This window comes from Vitis riparia, chromosome 7 (assembly GCF_004353265.1).
Source record: "Vitis riparia cultivar Riparia Gloire de Montpellier isolate 1030 chromosome 7, EGFV_Vit.rip_1.0, whole genome shotgun sequence".
Classification (NCBI taxonomy): Eukaryota; Viridiplantae; Streptophyta; class Magnoliopsida; order Vitales; family Vitaceae; genus Vitis; species Vitis riparia.
Window position 1 is genome coordinate 5,663,985 of NC_048437.1, and position 20,195 is coordinate 5,684,179.

Below are 20,195 nucleotides of genomic sequence, written 5' to 3' on the forward strand. Positions count from 1 at the left end.
TCCTTGTGGGTGGATCAGAACTTCCAGTGATGTAGTATTGTCACCATTTCATGATTCTCTTATCATTCCTCTAGATCATGATGACTGGACGATTAAAGAAAATGAGAAAAAGCTGGAAACAAACTTCATATCTTAGATCACGTTCATGATTAAAGAACGAAATTGAAGTATTCTTTTTTTCTTTCATTTTCACTCCTTGCTCATGCCGGAATTTAAGAAGGCAAGGAGAGGGCATTTTTCCTCCTGCTATTTGTGATTGTATGACAGTGCGATGAGCTTAGCTTGCTGTAGGAACATGATTGGTCGAGTGTGAGCGGCAACTAGCTAGTTTTGCTGATTAGAGAGAGAACTAATATCAGGCACATTTCAGTCAAGGATGAAAATATTAGGATATATAGTTAATATATCACATATCGAAGAAGATAGATATGAAATATAAGTAAGATATATCGTCTGACGGAAATATCGATAAATATCGATGATATATCGACAATATATCAATAATCACGGATATATCGACGATACAAGCAAAATATCGGCTTTAAATGAGAAAAAATCACTGAAATTTCAAAGATATATCGGATATATAAAAAATATATCGATGAAAAATTGGTAAAAAATTAAATTATTATAAATAAGTTAATTGTAATTATCTTATAATTTATTTTGTATACTAATTAAATATAAAAAAAATATAAAATCATAAATAAAATTATCAATATTTTTAAATAAAAATATTTTGTATCAAAATGTACCAATATCTTTAAATAAAAATCATAAATATAACATGGAATTAGTACATTTTTACATTAGTATAACATGGATTTTAACTTAGTACATTTTTAATGATTTTTAATAGAGGTAAGTAAATTAACTTAACATAGTAATATATTTGAATTACATAATTAGTATATTTGTAATAATTTAACTTCATAATGAATACACTTACAAAATTCACATTTCTTATCAACCAACACTATATAATTAAATTTAATATTGTAAATCATATCATACATATATCAATTTATTTAACAAAACAACTTTAAAATGTCTATTATATTTTTAATTTCATTTTTAAGAGTTTTTTCTTACATTTTTATAAGTTTTAATCAATTTTTTGTCTATTAATATTTTATGTCAAAATATCCATTGATATATCTTCGATATATCTGTAAAATCAAAGTACTGATATATCTGTAATTATAAATATTTTAATCATTGGTTTCAATAACTGGTAATGATAACTAGTAATGACGAAGAGAGTGATAAAATCTCGGTTCATAAGCTGTATATAAGCCCTTTTTGTCATTATGTAGGATTAATACATCAACCATTTTGGATCCTTCTATCACTTGTCTCCCCTGTTAACTGGTATAAAATATACTATGCCCTTTATTTTGTTTCACAAATTGATTTTGATTTTCATAAAATCATGGGAATTATCAGCCTCTCCCAGTTTTGAAGTCAAATTGCAAGAATTCTCAAAGCTGTCGTGCTGATGGAGAAACGAGTCCTTTTTGCCCAGAAGTTGGTTGCCTTGTGTACCTAAAAATGGCCATATTTTTCAACTTAATTTATGTGACCCTAAAATTATAAAAAAAAAAAAATTCCTTTTCCCCTTTTCAGGAATTTTAAAATGGGAAACCGTTTTGGCCAAAAACAAAAATGCCATATTTCAAGACCACACCACTAGTTTATCTTCGTCCAGAAGAACTACATTCTATTGCTATTTTGGGCTGGCCAGTAGCATCGGGTAGAATGAGATTGGCAGAGGCTGTAGTTCAATAAAAATAAATATAAGACAGGATTCCCTGACTATCAAAGTAAAAAGGACTCTAGCCTTCCTTTTTTTTTCAGAAGTTCCCTCCATTAAAAACTTTCCTATCAAATCTAGAACCGAGATTTTATGAACCGAGGTTCAGTGACAGGACTTCTTGCACAATATGGCATTCGGGCATAAATGGACTCATTGGATCTGATTTGGTATTTCTAGGGTCCAGTTTTCTTCTGTTGGTCAATGGCTCTCCAACTGGTTGCTTCTAGCTCAAGAAATCCAAGGTGAGGAGATCTCTCTCTCCCTATGTGTTATCCTTGTGATAGAGGTGTCAAGTTATTTAACCAAGGGTGGTAGAAGGGGACTTACTAGTGGGTTCAAGAGTGGAAGGCAATAAGGGGAGATCTTGCACCTTCTGTTTGCTGACAATATCCTGTTGTTTAGTAAGGCTAACAAGCTGTTATATGCTAGCTGGATTTTGTTCTGTTTTCAAGCAGTTTCATGCTTAGAAATCAATTCAGAGAAGAGTGAGCTTATTCAGATTGGAAGGGTGGAGGAGATTAAGGGGTTTGGCTAGTCAGATAGGGGAGTAAAGCAGACAACCAAGTTATTAGGGTGGCCATTGGGCGTGGCTTTCAAGTCCTCTTCTGTTTGGGCAAGGCACATGAGAGATTTAAAAGCATGTTGGCTTCTAATATAAGACAATGGTTAAGGGCAGTATGTTTACCCTATTAACAAGTAGGCTTTCTAGCCTACCGATCTAGTTTTTGTCAATCTTTGTTATTTCTAGGAAGATCAGGTGTAGAGTTGGAAAATATTCAAAGAAACTTTCTTTAGGAGGTCATTTAGATAGAAAAATGCACTTCACAAGAGTCAACTGTTTATTCATAAATGACTTTAGGGGCTTGGGCATTAGAAATCTTAAGGCTCTCAATAGAGATTTGTGACACAGCACGAAAGACTTTGGAGAAGGGTAATTATACAAACATAAGGGGAGGTAGAAGGGGGACGGCAATCTGTAGAGGGTGGAGAAGCCTACAGGTAGAGCTTATTGAAGGCCAATGGGAATGCAAGGGATGATTGTGCCTAGGAATGTGTTTTTCAGCTGATTATGGTCTATGGATCTTGTTGTGGGAAGACAATTAGTGCGGGGAGCATCTGTTTAAAAGAACAATTTCCTTTGCTGTTTAATTTGGCAGTTCAAAAAGAGGTTTTGGGGTTGGATTGCTGGAAGGATGATTGTTAGAATCCAAAGTTTAAAAGAAGCTTCCAGGATTAAGAGATGGTTTTGGTGGAGTCCTTGTTGCCAGCTCTGACTCTGGTGATTGTTCCTAGTGAGAAGGTCTCTGAGAAAGGATCTCTCTTAATTAAATCTTACTACAAATCATTGATTTTGAGCAATTGTTCAAACTTCTCAGAAGAGATTTTTGGAGGCCATCCAAGGTGCATTTTCTTATTTGGGAGGCAGCTGCATGAAAATCCTTACCATCAATTGACTCATGAAGAGCAGTTGGAATAAGAATAGCAAGCGCTATCTCTGTAAATAATACAATGAGCTTACAAAGCACATTCACTGCAAATAGGCTTCTAGTTTGTGACCATTCATGTTTTCCTCATTTGGAGTGTCATGGGTCTTTTCTCATTTGATTCAAGAGGTGCTACTCGATTAGCATGCTTTAACCCTGGTTTAAGGCCGGGCTCAAGTGATAAGGAATTAGGATGAAATTGTGGGACATTCCAGGATCTGAGTCTCATAGAGACACAATGTTACTAATAAAAAAATTCAGTTTAGAATCACAAGTATTGGCTTCCTCACCATTCTAATTTTTATACTGAAAAACATCAGATACAGTAAAGACATGAATCTATAAGAGCCTCTTTAGAAAGAATACTGGGATGAAAGAATACGATCATCCCTGTTCTGCAACGTTTTAAAACAACCAAAAATGCTGAACAACCTAAATTTGCTACCTGGAGCTTGCATCAGTCTCCTTGGCTGCTGCCTCTTCCTGGAGCTTCTTTTTCCAGTATTCATCAAGTGGGGGTCCAAATATTGCCTTCCCAGAAACAACTCCAATCCTACAAGACATCAGAACCCATATAAAGTCATTCACTGTTTGAAAAACATATCACCTCATGATCAGGTCAAGCATTCCACAAAATTAAAAACCAACAAGCAGATTTCTTTACATCTGAAGTTATTAAAGCCCATGTTAAGGCACACAAATAGCACAATATCAACCCCTCATTCAAATTGCACGATATTAGCAGAACACGCACCAGGTTCAAGCAGATTCATATGCCAACCAACACCATCCTCAAACACAATAGAATTTTTTAGACAATACAATTATTCATTCGCTAGATCACAGAAAAGAGAGAAACATCTAGTAAACCAATTCCGAACTGCACACTAATTGGCTCCCTAGCTGAATATGTTAAATCCACAGAAAGAAGAAAGTAAGAGTTGAGGGAAGAAAAACTAACACGACTGCTCCGATCACCAAAGGGAAAGATAGAAATCTTCTGCGTCCAAACATTTTGGAGCCTTCGAAATCGAGGTGTAATTTGCGAGATTCGTGTTTTCGATCTTCAGAATTCAACCTCTGTGTTTTAGGGTTTCATCTGCGACTTGACCCGGGAAATTTTGGGTCGAACCCATTACGGAGACCAGACCAAAGGGCCCATTTGAGAGATGTCAACAAAGCATGACGGCCCAGGATCTCCGGCCCTTAAAATAAATAAAGTAGGACCACCTTATCTTAATTAACCCGTCTGAAAAGCGTCACCTACACTGAAAAAATTTCAGATGACGAGCTTCTGCAACTTCAGAGGTTTCAAAGACCTGAAATGATATTAATTACGAATTACAAAGGGTTCTGTGATTAAACATATGAAATATAATATATTTTTTAATAAAAATATCCTTCAATAATTTTCTTCATCCCTATATCATTTAAAGACTTATTTTAAAAATAAAATTATTAAATATACATTATTTCATCTCTATTAATCAAATATTTTAATTAATTACAATGCTCCCATATCCGGGGTCTGTGGTTAAAATGACCCGTTGGTTCACGCGGCCTTGATCTTATCTGAGATGAGGTCAAAAGGGCTTTTTAACTGCACATTTCCTGATTTGGTGTTGGACATTTGACCGTATGAGCTTTTACGAGTGTGAATAAGAAGACAATAACAACCCCCACACCGGAAATAGCAATAACAACCTCTAAAATGGCAATCATATCGAACACTAGAAACCTTGGACTTTTGAAAGAGCTGTTGCCCACTGTTTTCACCCTGACAGCATCCTTGGCTGGCGGCTTGCCCCACTGTATGATAATACGAATAAAAATAGCACAACACTCTGGCAAGTTGCCAAGTCGCAGCAATCTTAAAGCATTGACGAGAAGCTGGTTGGTGTATGGGATATGGCCTTTCACACTACCCTTGATTGATTGGGCTGCAACACACTACAATAACTTTCAAAAGTGGCCTTCCACCATCAATATATGCCATCTTGTTGCAAATCTAGCTAACATTAGGACTTGTATTCAATTAATATTTTGTGGATGGTCTTATCATGACAATATCGGCATTGCCACCCTCCAAAAAGGGTCATGTTGGTAATGTTGTGAAGTAGAGCTGAGATACTGAAGCATAACACAAATCATGGACATGGACTATATATATTGTATCAAGTAGCTAGATCTTTTTGTTACTGATTCAATCAAAAGATCAATAATGATAAAGTTCAGTTGGACCAGTCTGAGGACCACTTAAACATGTGGGCATCCATGCGCATGGAAAGCATGGATAGTCAAAAGCTGGGCGGTGGGTAAGGGTTATGGTCCATCGTTGGGCCAAGATATGTTTGTTCTGGCATGGCATTGATTCTTGAAAGATTGTTAGGTCTGTGATGGGTTCGATTAATTCCAATTGACCATGTATCAACATCCAAAGATGCAGGCAAAGGCAACAAGACTGAAGTGAAGCATTTATGAGATTGTGAATTCTAACCAGAACCCGCCATTGTGTTCGGTTAGGTTTCTGCAATAAACATGCAATAAACGGTTTCAGCTGTGTGTGAACCCACCTGCACGTCAATGCAAATTAAGATGCCCAGACGCCTGTACTATAACGATTCTAGAAAGATCTCTTGAGAAACTATTGTGGTAGTGTGTGGTCTTTGGGTGGAAATGGCCCATCTTACTTGATTATTCTGAACCACAAATATTCGTTTTGAGGAACCCCAAAAGCAAACAGAGATCAGGAATATCCATGAAGAAGCTCTAGAGCCTTGGGCAGTGAAAACAATCAAATCTGAGTTACCCAATCCATTTTTCTTTCATTGAGGTGTTTTTGCCCACCAATTCTCTGGTTTACAATCAATATATCACTCAACCATCAACCACTGCCAACAATAAGATCAGCCCATCTTCCCCAACTGAAATCAAACTGGTGGTTGTTTTCATTGAATATTTCTGAAAAGGAGAAGAGAGTCCCACAGGCTACTCCTATTCACCAAAATTATTTGTCCACATTCATTACGATATCAGTTGGTTCAGTTGCTTTATGTGATCTGCATTATATGAGGGGAACTAACATTTGACTGAATAAAGCATTTGAATCAAGGGAAATAGCAGCCACCACATTCAAGACAATGCTTCACTACCGTGTTTACCAAGGCTTCACACCGGCCAATGCAAAATGGGGTCTAAATTACTATCACAAGTGTTTTCAGTTGCAGGACAAATGAATAAATGAATGACTCCGGACACAGGAGAAAGCACAATTTCCATAATTAGGGTACAACGATTGATGAATTGGTGAAGATAAAAGTTAAAACCATGAAGAAATGCAGTCGTTTCTCTATTTTCTTTACGTACATGAAACTGAAACAATAGTGGAGACTAGTGAGAACGTCAGAAAGAAAGGAATCAAGTGAAACCGGCGCTCCCTTCCATAGTTGGAGTTACTGACAGCTGAGGTCATATTTTCAGGAGAAGAACGCTCCAATGATGCCACTTTGACCTCAAATCTGTTTTTTGCAGTTCAATACTCAGTAGTTTCCTTCAATTAACTGTGATCTCTGAATATTATCATTTGTTTTCCCATCACTTTTTCTTAGTTCCTGGTTTGTTTTGATATTTCAATATGATAGATTCATGAGTGATATTCAAAATATTTCAATCTCTGTTTCAAAAGCAGTTGTTAAAAAAATTAATATAAAGAAATTTACAGAAGCCCAATATAATTCATATATATTTAATTTCCAACTGGACAAATTTCCCAGAGCAAAATAAAATTGAAAACCAAGGACGGAGCAAAAGATTAAAAATCTAGTGAACCCCAATTCCCGAGAAACAAACACTTTAAACAGATTAATTATATATGTAGTTACTTATCATTGGAAAATCTCATGTCGCCTATCATATGTTCTATGGCTAATTATCAAGAAATTGAACTCAAATTCATGGCTTCTCCTTCTGGGTGTAGATATAATCGATGTGAGCTGCAAGGGTTCTTCTCATCAAGCACTCGTCTTCTCCAAGACCTTCGCAGTTTTCATCCACCACCTCAGCACGCTCAGCTTCAACGCCCTGACAAAAACAAAAGACCCATGAATCAAAATCACAGAACCATTTAACAAAATCGAACAAGATGAATAGCACAGAAATTCAACCAACCCCGTGTTGAGTTTTCCCAGGAAAATCGTGGGGAGAGGCTGGCTGTGGGCGGGCGGCGTAGGTCAGGGTGGAGCAGAGGAAGAGAGCTAGTATGAAGAAGGTGGCAACCTTGGGAGACATCTTTGTTTGGTGGAGATGAGAATGGGCTAGAGAAACTGAAGAGGTGAATTTATAGAGGGGATGAGGACGATTGGGAGTGTGAAATGTGAATTGTTGGGTAGGAGAGAGGAGACTTTATTATTATGTCAGTTTATTACCCATACAAATTCAAATTTAATTTAATTCTCTCTATAATTTATTTTGTTGTATACCCCACAAAACCCATAAAGGAAACTTGCACTTTAGACAAACAAAACAAAAGAGAAACGGAGTTTGATCATAAAAGGCCACTGCACCCAAAGCCAAAGAATCTCTAGTTGACGTCGCCGCAGATTTCTTTTGACATGTTTTCTTTGTTAAAAATAGTGACGACTTAGCCAACTTGATACAGAGGAATGGGTGGGTGGTGTGCGCCTCACTAAATAGATTGAAAGTCGAACGTAGGAATTTCAAGTCCATACATAATTTCAAGATTACAGAGGAATGACAAAAAATTTTATAATACTACTCTTGGATGTGGTAGGTAAATCAGAACATTTAACGGCTTATGTACATTCTACAATGTCATGGCTAGAGCCTTAAATCATGGACCAAGACCTTGTCTTTGATTACAACTCACCATGACACGTCAATGATCAAAAAATGAAGCTGTTGAATTGTAGGATTCTGGCTTACTAACTCGTGGGTGCTGGTAGAGACTAGAGACCTTTTTCAATTTGCGAACTTCCAGCTCATTGACATTGTTGCTTCCCCTTTGATCACTAATAAAATGCGACTTAGGAAGCCTCTATGAAGAATTTCTTGATGATGGTGGCAAAAAACTGTCAGCATGAGACATTCCACCGTATGTGCAGGACTCTCGGTTTGGTCAAATAACTGTAGCACCATCATATCTGTGGAGGAAGAAATTAGAAGAAAATAAATAATTCATAAATAATATATCCTATGTATTTGAATTCGGTGAACTGGTTTATAAATTTGGTATTGTCCTATACCAAATATACAGTAACATATATTTAAAAGATTCAAATATTCCTTATCATCTTACTATAATGCTCGATAAAGTTTACTTCTACATTGATATCAAATCAATTATCATTATTCGTCGATTATAACACATAGAGATCAATTGACACCATACAAGTCATAGTTGTAATTAATACTATTAACAATATTGACAAATGATTTATTCTTCAAAGGAACCACTTTTTATAAGTATCTAAATGAATTTTAATCATTTTTGTTATAAATATAATCATGATATTGAACTATGTAAAATCATATCATATTCATAACTATTTAGAGTATTAAACTATTAATTTTTTAAAAAATTTAAGTTTATAAAATTTTAGTTCAATATGTGTATCATATCCCGTAACATAGAGTTCATGAATGCGGGACCATCTAAAATTCTTATTCATATGTATGTTTGATTATTATACCATGCTATAACTACCACCATGATTAAAAATGTAATGAAAGACAAATCCATCACGTTTGATTAATGCATTTTTGGTTTTTTTTTAGCCACTAATTTAGAATGAAACTTCATCGCCAGCATCGTGATTGTGAGAGCAAAGTTTATTAAGAAGTACAAGTTGGTAATTGAAAAGATTATTCAAAGATCGCTGTAGATTCTAAATAGTCTTAGAATTGTAGTAATAAACTAAAATTATTTAATTATTATGTACATTATACCATCAACTCGTGACCTTCTAGATTCCAATTAGGCCGGCATGAATGTCGGTCGGTGGAACAGACAATACAATCGAGTACAAACATGTGAATGAGAAATAAATTTAAAACCCACAAGGTGGAATACAGATGATTAAACCCATCCGGGGCACAACAAATGTAAGAAACGGGTCTTTTTATTTCTTTACTGGGGTTGACCAAAGACAACAGAGGATCCAAAAGCATGTTTGTTTAAGGAAAAAGCGAAGAAAAGAAGGAAATACGAGACTTTAATAATGCAGTAATTGAAGGGAATCAAACATTGTTTGCGGCAATGGGTTTTCTCACGATGAAAAGCCAAAAAGCTTCATCGGTTGAAGCCCTTTCGGTAGGTAAAGCGGGCAGAGCTGTAGGTAGGCGAGGGCATGTCTGTTGATGAAAATTACCAATCAGGTGGTAAGGGATCAAATCTTCATATGAAAGTTACCAATCAGGTATGCCCGCTTCTCTACTTGGAAAGATTTCTATAAAAATGCCCACAACTGAAGCGAAAATGGAAAGCTCGTATGACTGGGTTTCTTGTTTTTCTTTTTGAAAAATGATAAATCATTAATTAATTAACTAATTTTGTCACGAGGAAGCTTCACACAAATTAAGGAAAGTCTGAAGCTTCCTGTCTGAACATCACTCCGGTCACAAAACGTTAAGGTCTTCCGCATTGCCCGTAAACTTGGTATTTGTGGTGGACTCCATGGAGAATATACGGACGACTAATTGATTGCTAAGCTAACGTTTGGGTTTAACCTTATCCACCGAATTGTAGGAAATTCCATATAAATGCGACAAAAAGGGATTTGACCGTAGGCCGTAGGGTGTAAACACAAGAACAAAAGATGGCTTCGTTCATACAGAGATGATGATGAATTAATAAGCTAGCTGTTGGATATATGTCTCTCTCCCACATTTCATCTAGAAGAGGGCAGTACCAGTACGTGGTCATCCAAGTGTTTCATTTTCATGCACATGGCTTTCGAGCGCTGATTTGTAGAAAAGAGTTTGGCCATTGTCAGTATCAGAAGCTACATCTCATAAAGGACAAGGAAAGGCCCAGACTTAAGAGGAAGGCACGATGATCAGAGAGCAGAGAGCGAGACAATCAACATGCAATGAGGGGAGGGCCGGGGAGAGGGTTGAATGATTGAGGCTTGGATGTGAAGGAGATTTGAGGATACTGGATACCTAAATTTAATTTTAGATTTAGAGTCAATAGTCAAAAAGAGAGCACTGAATGTGTCGTATGGAATGTGAACATCGTTAGCATGAATTGAGCAATAAACGCATCAACTTATGTGACTCTTGCTATAAAGCTCAGCGCACCATAATGGCGAAAAGGATATGTAAGAACCAGACACGCTATGTGGGGTTTGTGTGGCTTCAGATTTTCGTACCCTAGTCCCACCACATTTATCGACCGACACCAAAGGGAAAATTGAAAACTTATATTATCAATTAGCATAGAAAAAGAGAGGCAACACCTTGAAAGATTGACAACTTATGTGTCTCGGTCGTGAACCTATAATAATCATAATTACCAAGATCGTGAAATATCAAGTTGAAGAATATGTTAAATTTTCAATTTCATCCAAAAGTTCATGCGTTTGCAAAAACAATTTTTAAAAACACTTCTCAATAGTTTTTAATAATAAAATTTTGTTTGAAAACTCAAATAAAAGGAAAATTTTTCCAAGTTCTTCAATCGAAGTTTATGACTCAAAATACTATACCAAAATAGCTAAAACATACTTTAGAATTATTCTCAAAAATCACATATTTTCAAAAAGAAAAAATCTCCTTTTCTAAAATATATTAAACATGTTTTTTGAGTTAAAAAACTTAGGTGACGTTTGTTTTTTGGTTGAATAGAAATAGCTAAAATATTTAACTTTTTTTATTCAGCTAAAAATAATCTGTTGATATTATTCAACATAATTAAAATGAACCTATTGATAATAAATTCACTTTACTTATGTTAAATGATGTCAACAAATTACTTTTAACTTAATAGAAAAAGTCAAATATTTTGGTTTTTTCTATTCAACTAAAACATAAACACAACAACCTTAGACTTTTTCAAACTTAATTTGCTTGAAAATGTCAAAGTAGAATTGAGTTCGACCTCTTGTTAATCCAATTGGCATTTATGGCACATGGCCCCATAGAGACTCAAACTCAAGATTCCCAATCAATGATAATTCCAATTCCAATCTAAGCTATAATTTTATTAAAGACCTGGAATTATTGGTTAAATTATTAGATGATGAACTGTCTGTATATTCTAGTCTTGGACTAGGAGATGACACCTTCAAATAACATGATCCCATGTGTCAGTACTAAAGGGGAGGAAGGGAGATGACACTTCAACGTACAATGATAGAAATGCCATCTAGCTAGGGTTGGGGTCAACACGGTGCAAATGATGAAAATCCAATAATTCTGAGGACTTCTAAAGTAAGACATGATAATCAATAATAGAAGGAAAGGAAAAGCGGGGGCCACGATCTGATGAGCCAACTAAGGAGATGGGCTCTGCTAAGGGAAAATCTGAAAAAGTGTGCTTCACCATCCAAGTCTTCAAAGAATGATAGTTTTTCATTTATACTTTATTTCATTCATGTACAGAGTATATATAGAGGGTAATCACCATTCTAAGAATGGGAAAGGATGATACAAGGAAAGATTAATATAAGGAAATAGCAACTAATATCCTAATATCTCAACTTTCCTAATATCTCAATATTCATAATATCTTAATTTTCCTAATATCTAAATACTAAATGATATAAGAAAATAATGATATAAGGAAAGCATTTCTAATATCTCAACACCAAGTGTTACAATCCATCCACAGGACAATGATGGCCATGGATATCCATCCACTTGCCTGCGCTTTTCTAAGCACAAGTCAACTGTCGATCACTAATGAAAAAAAAAATTGAGAGAATCTCTTCATATTTGTCTCCCTTTGAATCTAGGGACCCGAGAATGAAAACTCATCATTACGTTTTCTTATCTTTCACTCTATTGTCTGTGTTGCGAAACTGAGTTGTGTAGAACAGTAGAAGGAAGTATGATATGAAACTCCATATCATGTTGCTTTGGGTCGAGATATGCAGGCCGAGAATGGGCCTCAAGCCCACCTGGTGAGAGATTTTAATGTCGGCCCAGTGGGCATCCTTAAACAAATGGCACTTCCTTAAGGCCTGCAATCAATATCCGAATTAAAAGACTAAAGTAATTTCTTGTTTAAGAATAAAGATTTCTAATTAAATATAAAAAAAATTGGATTATGTTTCACAAAAATGATGAATTGGTATTATTTAAATGTTTGTTTCGACACATTCTATAAACGAACCATCCTTTCCTACCAAACTTTGAATCAGTTGGAGAGTGATTGCTTTTCTGCCACTACAAGTCACATTGATTTTTGGGACAATCATGGGTTGACCAGTAACACTCAGTTTCAATTATTTATCTAATCCAAAGAAGATACTAAACTGCCATGACATCCAAAGAACTGTGTGCTCTGAATTTGGAGGTACATTATACATAGTAAACTAAAATATAGCATGATGATTCGTTTGTCTTGCAGCGATTCTTAAATTCAGCTATGGGTAAAGCATAGCTTCCACCAAAACCCAACACAATTTTTTAGTGTTACAGATTCCAGGAATGTAAATTCTTTAAGTGAAACTATTTTCTAAGTTATCCTTTCCCGGATTCTCGTTGTTTGGCGGTGGGTCCATTCAGCACAATCCTAACCACATGATACTAAGATCAAACTTACAGAATGTATCGAGCTTATATAATATAATATGCTGTCCCTATTCATTTTTATTTGATCCTAGTCAGAAGTCAGAATCTTCCTCGTTTTTTTTTGTTTTTTTGGCATCATTTATTGGGATTTCCTAAGTAAGAGAAGCCTATACTCTTTTTAACTTTAGTTTTTCTGTGGCCAAGATCAGCCTTCCCGTCTAGTTAATTCATGGATGGGGCGAATACTTCGAAGAGTTACAGCGGCATTATTGGCAACGAGAGAGAGAGGTTGATCAAGCCCAAGGCCCAGACACCGTGCACCACTTGTGTGCCTGCATGCAAAAAGCGCGTCGTAAATGGCGTTGCTGCGTTGTTTTTCATGTCTCTAGAGCGCTTCTCTTGCGTCAATATTGAAACCCAAGATGACTCCGACGATGCTAATGATGTGCCTCTCGTCCACTGTGATGCGAGTCCCGGGCAGGAGACTCGAGTGGTAATTCGGAGATCAATAGATCATGGGGTGGCCGGAAAGGAGAATTAAAGATGGTTCTGCCGTGGGTTTGTATTTCTTTCATTTTACGCAAAAATGTATAGCTAATTGATAAATTGTTGATATGTAATTGGAAGTAGACGTGGTTGTTGAGTGCCTAGCATGTTAAAACACAGAAATTTTTTGATCTTCTTGAATGACATTCATCAATTTTCAGGTTGTCTTTGATCGTCCTAGAGCTTTTGTAAGTAATGTTCTTTAAAATCATTGGTATAAGTTGAGTGGAATGAGGGAGAGTACTCTTATTTCATCAAAGTTATTCAGCCAAAAATAGCTTTCTTATTTGAAAATGTGTGGAATGAAAGTTTAATTGTTTGGTTAAACACTCTTTCTAAAAAGGTCGTGTCGCTGAGGAGGGCCATTAACAGGTACTTAAGAAAGTCTTGAGGGGGATTGTCACTCAATACTTTTGAAAATCTATTATAATCTTTGATTTGCAGAACTTCTTAAGAGGGGGGTGTCAAGACATAGTTTTCTTGCTTAAGCCTTTTTCTTTTTTAGGGTTTTCTTCTTCTTTAATCATTCTAGATGTGTAAGAATGAGAATGAGAATAATCAATCAACCACATCGATAAACACATGATGTATAGAAAACCTACCTCAATAATCCCATAGAAATCCTATAAATGTAAAATTATGAATCTAGTCAACTACCAAGCAAATGAAAAGTCCACTTGTGGAGTCTCAACCTTATATAGACAAATACATATTTATTGCCAATTAATTTCTAGATTAAAATTTTAGACCTTAGATGAAATATTTCAGTAGTTCAAATCAGTTTTTTTTTTTTTTTTTCATGTTATCCGATTCAAGTTTTATAGACATTTTTTTTTTTTTTTTTTAAGTGTGACATAATGTTCAATGTTTTTGTTTTCCTCTATGACAATTACCTTAGTTCAAATCTCTTAGAAGAGATCTAAAGATTCTTTTTAACCACCTTAGATTTAAGAATTTTCTCATATGAATTGACGCATGAATTAAAAATGTCACTCAATTCAACATAGAAGTTAGAGCAATTTTTAGCTCTTGCATTATCATATTTTATAACTTGGTTATTAGTATTTAGATTTTGGACAACTTTATAGTTTTAAAGTACCTTCATATGTTATAGGCCCCACACCTTTTTAACACATGCATAAGTTGCAATCCCTTGCTAAATATCTTAAGTTTTATATCATTAAAGATGATATAACTATGACTTTAACTTTACTACTTTCATTGTCAAGCTTGTCCTTATATTTGGGCTTAAGTTCACTAATTGATCTTTCGGCTACATCTAATTTTAATCTACATCCCTATCAAAATCCAACTGAATTCCAAACTCTTTCCTCTTTACATTTTAAAAAGAAAAAAAAAACTATAGGTGAACTTTCTAATGGAAATAATTGTTTCCATCAAAGCAAGAAGGATTAATAATCTATGCTTTCATTCATTGCAGTTTTATGAATCAAGAAAATTAGTTAGAATCGGAAAAGAAGTTGATTTTTAATTTTAACATGCTTTGATATCAATTAAAAGTATGTTTATCTTGATTCATAAAACTAACTAGAAGAAGGGGGTAAATAGGTGGTTAGATTGTTCGTGCTCAATAATTAGATTTTTTTTTTTTCATAGGTCTTGTCTTTCTTTAATAAATATAGATGCCCAAGAACGAGGATTACTAATAAATATGTGATATACATGGAAAACTAGTTATAAACCATCATAACACTTTATACTCTAATGGATACCAGAACTTCTAATAGAGATGCAATCAACCATCACAAACTTCTTCAAATACGAATTTTTCTATTTAGAATTTAAAGATTTCTTCGTAGGATAATGACAATGTGGAATTATAGTTTCGAAAAACATTGTTAACACATAGACATGTTTATATAACAAGAACCCTAATGGACCAAGTTTGACCAAAACATACAAAACCTGTATTGGGCGCTTGAGCGTTTCATACAATTTTTAGTCATTTTCCATTCAATTTGACCGTTTTCCTAAAAACAACTTCGGTATACAAATGTATGTTTTACCTCACTATCATATTCCCCAAGTTGTACATTCTTATTGCCTAATAACTAATATTTCACTCAACTAACCTAAATCTTCAAGCCCAAGAAAGTCCCAAGGAAGTATATAGTTCTAAATTATCATGTTTAAAGAAAAATTATTCACCAACATCTAGCTAATCTAGCTCACTAACAACTAATTAATCTAACTTACTAACAACTTGGCCTTTTATTTTTTTTTTAAAAAAAAAATAATAATTGTGAAAGTACACTTATTACATAAGGTTTCAAAAAAATTTATTATACAAAGTACCTCTATGTCTCAAAAAGTCAAAATAAATAGATGGTAAATTAAAGCTACATCTTAGATTTTCACTTATTCTTTTGTCTTTTATGTTTAGTTGCAATTAAGATTTAAAGTCAAAAGACAAAGTTATAATTTTTAAAGAAATGATATTACTATTATAAAAGTTTACTAAATATTAAATAATTTTGCTATTAAGCTTAATCTAATAATGTCTAAGCATAGTTCTAGGGTTTGATAGAAACTTGTGACTAAATATTTTGTGTCATATGGTCATTGCTTTGTGTCATCAGCTTGCAAAACTTCTCTTAATTCTGCTAAGGCCATTATCCTATGGTCACTGCTTTTTGTTCTAAATTTTTTTATTAAATTAAATCTAATTTATTTTCCCTTGTTGAATAACAAATATTGTAATGACATATATTTTGTATTTAAAAAATATTAAATATCAAAATTTAATGTGTTATAAAAAAAACGAAAATAAGCAACAAGAAAAATAAGAACACACGGATTTACATGAAAAACTTTAAATAAGAAAAACCATGAATTTAAAAATTGATACAAAATGAGAGAGTATGAAACCCATAAATTCCTAAAAACCTATACACCATCCCATATATATATATATATATATATATATATATATATATATATGGGAGAGAAATAAATAAATAAAGTAACACTATCACATATATATAGAGGATCGAGCCATCAGCCCAATCCCTTCAGTATCACCACAAACCCTTCAAAAAATCTATAATTTTTTTTCACTATATATGAACTTTTCAGGTCAGATCAATAAAGAATTTGGATCACTAAGCTCTAACAATATGTTTTTATTTCACTTTTTAATTTTCTTTTTCGGATATGATATATGTCATTAAATAAAAAATTTTAAGATATCCTTATTTTTGTCACATATAATATTGTTGATTTTTGTGTAATGATTTCTGATGAAAATTAGAGAAAAATAAAAAGAAAAACACATAGATTTAACGTGGTTTGGCCAATTGCCTATGTCCACGAGAACATGAAAAAAAAACTTTCACTATATCTCAAATTATGGTTATATTTGAGGGTATTTATACTAAAACTTAGGTAATGAAATTTCAAAAGTATCTCTGAACCATACCGCAGGAGACAACTCGCACTCAACAATAAAAATATAAATTTGAATGACAAATGTCGTCGCTCCGCTCGAATATTTATCTATTTTTCTTCATATGTCTTTCACTCAATATGAGCCACGTATTACAAAAGATATAATAGAAATATATTATATCCCTTCAAAGTTAAGAATTTCAAATTTATTAACGTCCTATCATCTTTTTCCCGTTCAAATTTCTATCAACTTAAACAATCGATTGAGGTATCTTTTTGTATATTTTGCATGTGATGGATATGGGAAAGAAAGATAAAAAGAAAAAAAGGACGACTCCAACTCCTTTTGCCCGGGGGGTTTTAAAAAAATATGTTGCTTCCTAGCTTTTTCTTTTTCACCAGACAAGCAGTGACAGGGGCAAGTGGACAGCACGCTCTTCTTTTTACCAAAATTTCCCAGTTATGCAGCCCAAAAGTCGAAATACGTACCCACTTCCAGAAACACTTGCAAATTCCTACCAATCAACCTCATGGTACCTAGCTTTAAATCACTTTGAATCTTCTGTCTTCTCTCCAGACCTCCTCTCTTCTGGCCAAGGTATCTTTCAGATGAAGCCAACTCTCCATGCATTCATCAATATTTTACATACAACATTGTAGTCAAAGCCTATTGCTAGCTAGATCTCAAGCCTCAACAGAAACCAATTTCCCTAGCTTTGCTCATCATCATCACTAACTAATTTTACCAAAAAATTATTACATGCGACAATTAATTAATTATAAGTTGTGTCCAATCACCAAAAAAAAACAAAAGAAAAAAGAACAAAAAAGCAAGGTGTGTTCTTAATTCTTAGGGAGGTTATTTAAAAAGAGGGGAAAGGAAAAAGGAAACAGAAGAGCGCGCTTTTACCCATATTTGGTGGTTAGACTTGGAGGCTAGAGCTCCACGAGCTACACTTTTGAATGTCGGCCTCATGCTAACCATATGCTCTCAAATAATTACAAGTTCTGGTTGTGTTTCTTTGTGTTTTTAAGTTCCATCTTTCCACCCCACTCCCCATATGACTATTCTAGCAGCCTATAGATTCCCCACATAAACTACCCCATTAATCATGATTCTCCTCTTTCTAACTACCAAAGATTTGGCGATTCCCATCATCCTATCAATTGCAAATATGAAAGATTCACTTTGACTTGGCTACGCTCAACTGGTTTTGCCATATGCCATGTGCCACATACCCTATGCCCTGCCCTATGCAAAAGCTATGTCGCGTGTTTGAACCTAACTCTTGTCTCTTTCCGCATGCATGCAATTTCTTTAATTCCCCTAATTTCGTGGACTCGCAATTCAGTATTGCATTGCAGCCATTGCAAGTTGGACGAGTTGCTGAAACAGGAAATCAAAGAATCCACTACCATATCTACAGTGGCAGACAGATTTTCTGGTCACCGTTCTTTTTCAGGCGTACCTCAACTATTTTTGTTTTACGGATGTGGCTTTACGAAAAATGGAAGGGAAGGGAAGCCCCCAAAGCCGGCTGGGTGAGATGGTGAGCCATGAGGAGCCGAGTGGCTCACGTGGCTCCACGTAAGCAACTTTGTAAAGAAAGGGGTTGGGAGGTGATGAAGGGGTGAGGATTGAGACACGTGGTGGAGGTGGATCCCACGGCATTTTGTTTCTTCATGAGTAAGCTATTAAACCAATCTATGAAGGGACCCACTAGATTATGTCACACCATGTCTCTTTAAAAAGCAGGGTCGGCCCACCATAGTGCCCGGTGACTCAAAAGCGGTTTCCTCTACATACAGGGTACGCTTAAAAATACGTTTTTTTGACGAAATTGCCCCTGTGCATCACCCATGTGGGACCCACCATCGCTCCTTAGCTTGTCCATAAATAGCCGCCCCCTATGCTGAACTTCTTCCCTTTTCTCCCTCCAACCTTCTCCACTCCCTACAAGCGGTTTTCCGGAGACTTTTTTTTGTTGTTTTTTTCTCCTCTTTTTTAGTCCAGTTTTCCGGTCATGATGTCATCAGAAACTATGCTCGTAAGCCCATTTCCGTCTTTCGAGGGTGGCTTCACGCCCTGGGACAGCCAGGAACTTTTTTCCATCTTCCAATCACAAGAGCCGGTTCGTTCGAATTCCGGGTCGGATGAGTCGAACAGGAAGCCTGTCAATTCGAGTTCCGGTTCGGATGGCCCGAACCGGAAACCCTTGCATTCAAACTCCGGTTCAGATGGGCCGAACCGGGAGGATTCAGCGGCGGAGGAGCGTAAGCGGAGGCGGATGATATCGAACCGGGAATCGGCGCGGCGGTCTCGGATGCGTAAACAAAAGCACATAGAAAACCTGAGGAACCAGTTGAACCAGCTTAGGATCCAAAACCGGGAACTCACCAACCGGTTACGCTCCTTTACTTATCATTCCCACCTGGTAGACAGTGACAACGTGCAGCTCCGCTCGGAGGCTATTATCCTCCGGCGGAAGCTGTCGGAATTCCGGCAAATATTAGTTTTCCGGCAACTGCAGCGGCAGATCTCCTCTGCATGGCCATGCAATAGTGTCACCACCTCCGTCAACGAACAAACCCCATCATTAATCACGTAATCTTAACCATAATAACGGCCCTTATTAATTTCTAAAACAGGAATATAGATGGAGGAACACCTCTCTCTTTATATCATATATATCTATATATATATATATCCACCTATCTGTAAGTAAGCAGAAAAAAAAAATTTGCTGTTAGAAGCAAAGAAACTAGTGGGATTTTTGGAAAATGGAGGTTTTGGTAATTAAAAATGGAGCTATTATTCTGTAAAGATTTGGTTAGTGTTTGTTTTATTTAAGGCATTTTGGTGTTTTGTTCTTGTTTTCCTCTTTCAAATCCTCATAGTTCTAATCTCCACAATGCCCATATTTCATTTCATTCTCTATATTAAAATCTCGGTCACATCATCTACTGCGACTTATTTGAATACATATATTGAAATGGGACATGGGGACCAAATTATATCATCCCATCGTGCCCTCTGGACTTGTCTCATGGAGCTGTTTCAATTATTAAAATAGACCATCTCCCACCATTCAAGAGCAATGAAATGACCAAAGAAGCCTCCCCCCATTAATCAAATTGTCATGCGTGCGAATATGCATAAGTCTCTCAAACCCTCAAAGGTCAAGCAA

At 35.4% G+C, this 20,195-nt stretch overlaps 3 protein-coding genes across 4 annotated transcripts; 1 reads left to right on the forward strand and 2 right to left on the reverse strand.

Annotated features, from left to right (window-relative positions):
* Window positions 1–102: 102 nt before the first annotated feature.
* LOC117917777 lies at window positions 103–4,470 on the reverse strand. 2 transcript variants are annotated; one of them, XR_004651760.1, is made up of 3 exons: window positions 4,262–4,467; window positions 3,746–3,853; window positions 103–333 (listed from the first exon to the last, which is right to left on the reverse strand). XR_004651760.1 is itself a non-coding variant. In XM_034834167.1 (3 exons), the coding sequence occupies exons 1-3, from the start codon at window positions 4,312–4,314 to the stop codon at window positions 1,482–1,484; spliced, it is 225 nt and encodes a 74-aa protein (XP_034690058.1). In that variant the 5' UTR covers window positions 4,315–4,470; the 3' UTR covers window positions 1,344–1,481. The 2 variants fall into 2 exon arrangements, 1 of the variants encoding a protein (XP_034690058.1); XM_034834167.1 differs by lacking the exon at window positions 103–333 and adding an exon at window positions 1,344–1,545 and having other exon boundaries at window positions 4,262–4,470.
* Window positions 4,471–6,619: 2,149 nt separating this feature from the next.
* Window positions 6,620–7,621, reverse strand: LOC117917751 (phytosulfokines 3-like). The gene is made up of 2 exons (XM_034834127.1): window positions 7,468–7,621; window positions 6,620–7,380 (listed from the first exon to the last, which is right to left on the reverse strand). Exons 1-2 carry the CDS (start codon window positions 7,585–7,587, stop codon window positions 7,252–7,254), a joined length of 249 nt encoding a protein of 82 aa, XP_034690018.1. The 5' UTR covers window positions 7,588–7,621; the 3' UTR covers window positions 6,620–7,251.
* An 11,327-nt stretch (window positions 7,622–18,948) lies between these two features.
* LOC117918794 (basic leucine zipper 4-like) lies at window positions 18,949–19,945 on the forward strand. The gene has a single exon (XM_034835687.1). The coding sequence runs from the start codon at window positions 19,032–19,034 to the stop codon at window positions 19,614–19,616; it is 585 nt and encodes a 194-aa protein (XP_034691578.1). The 5' UTR covers window positions 18,949–19,031; the 3' UTR covers window positions 19,617–19,945.
* Window positions 19,946–20,195: the final 250 nt, after the last annotated feature.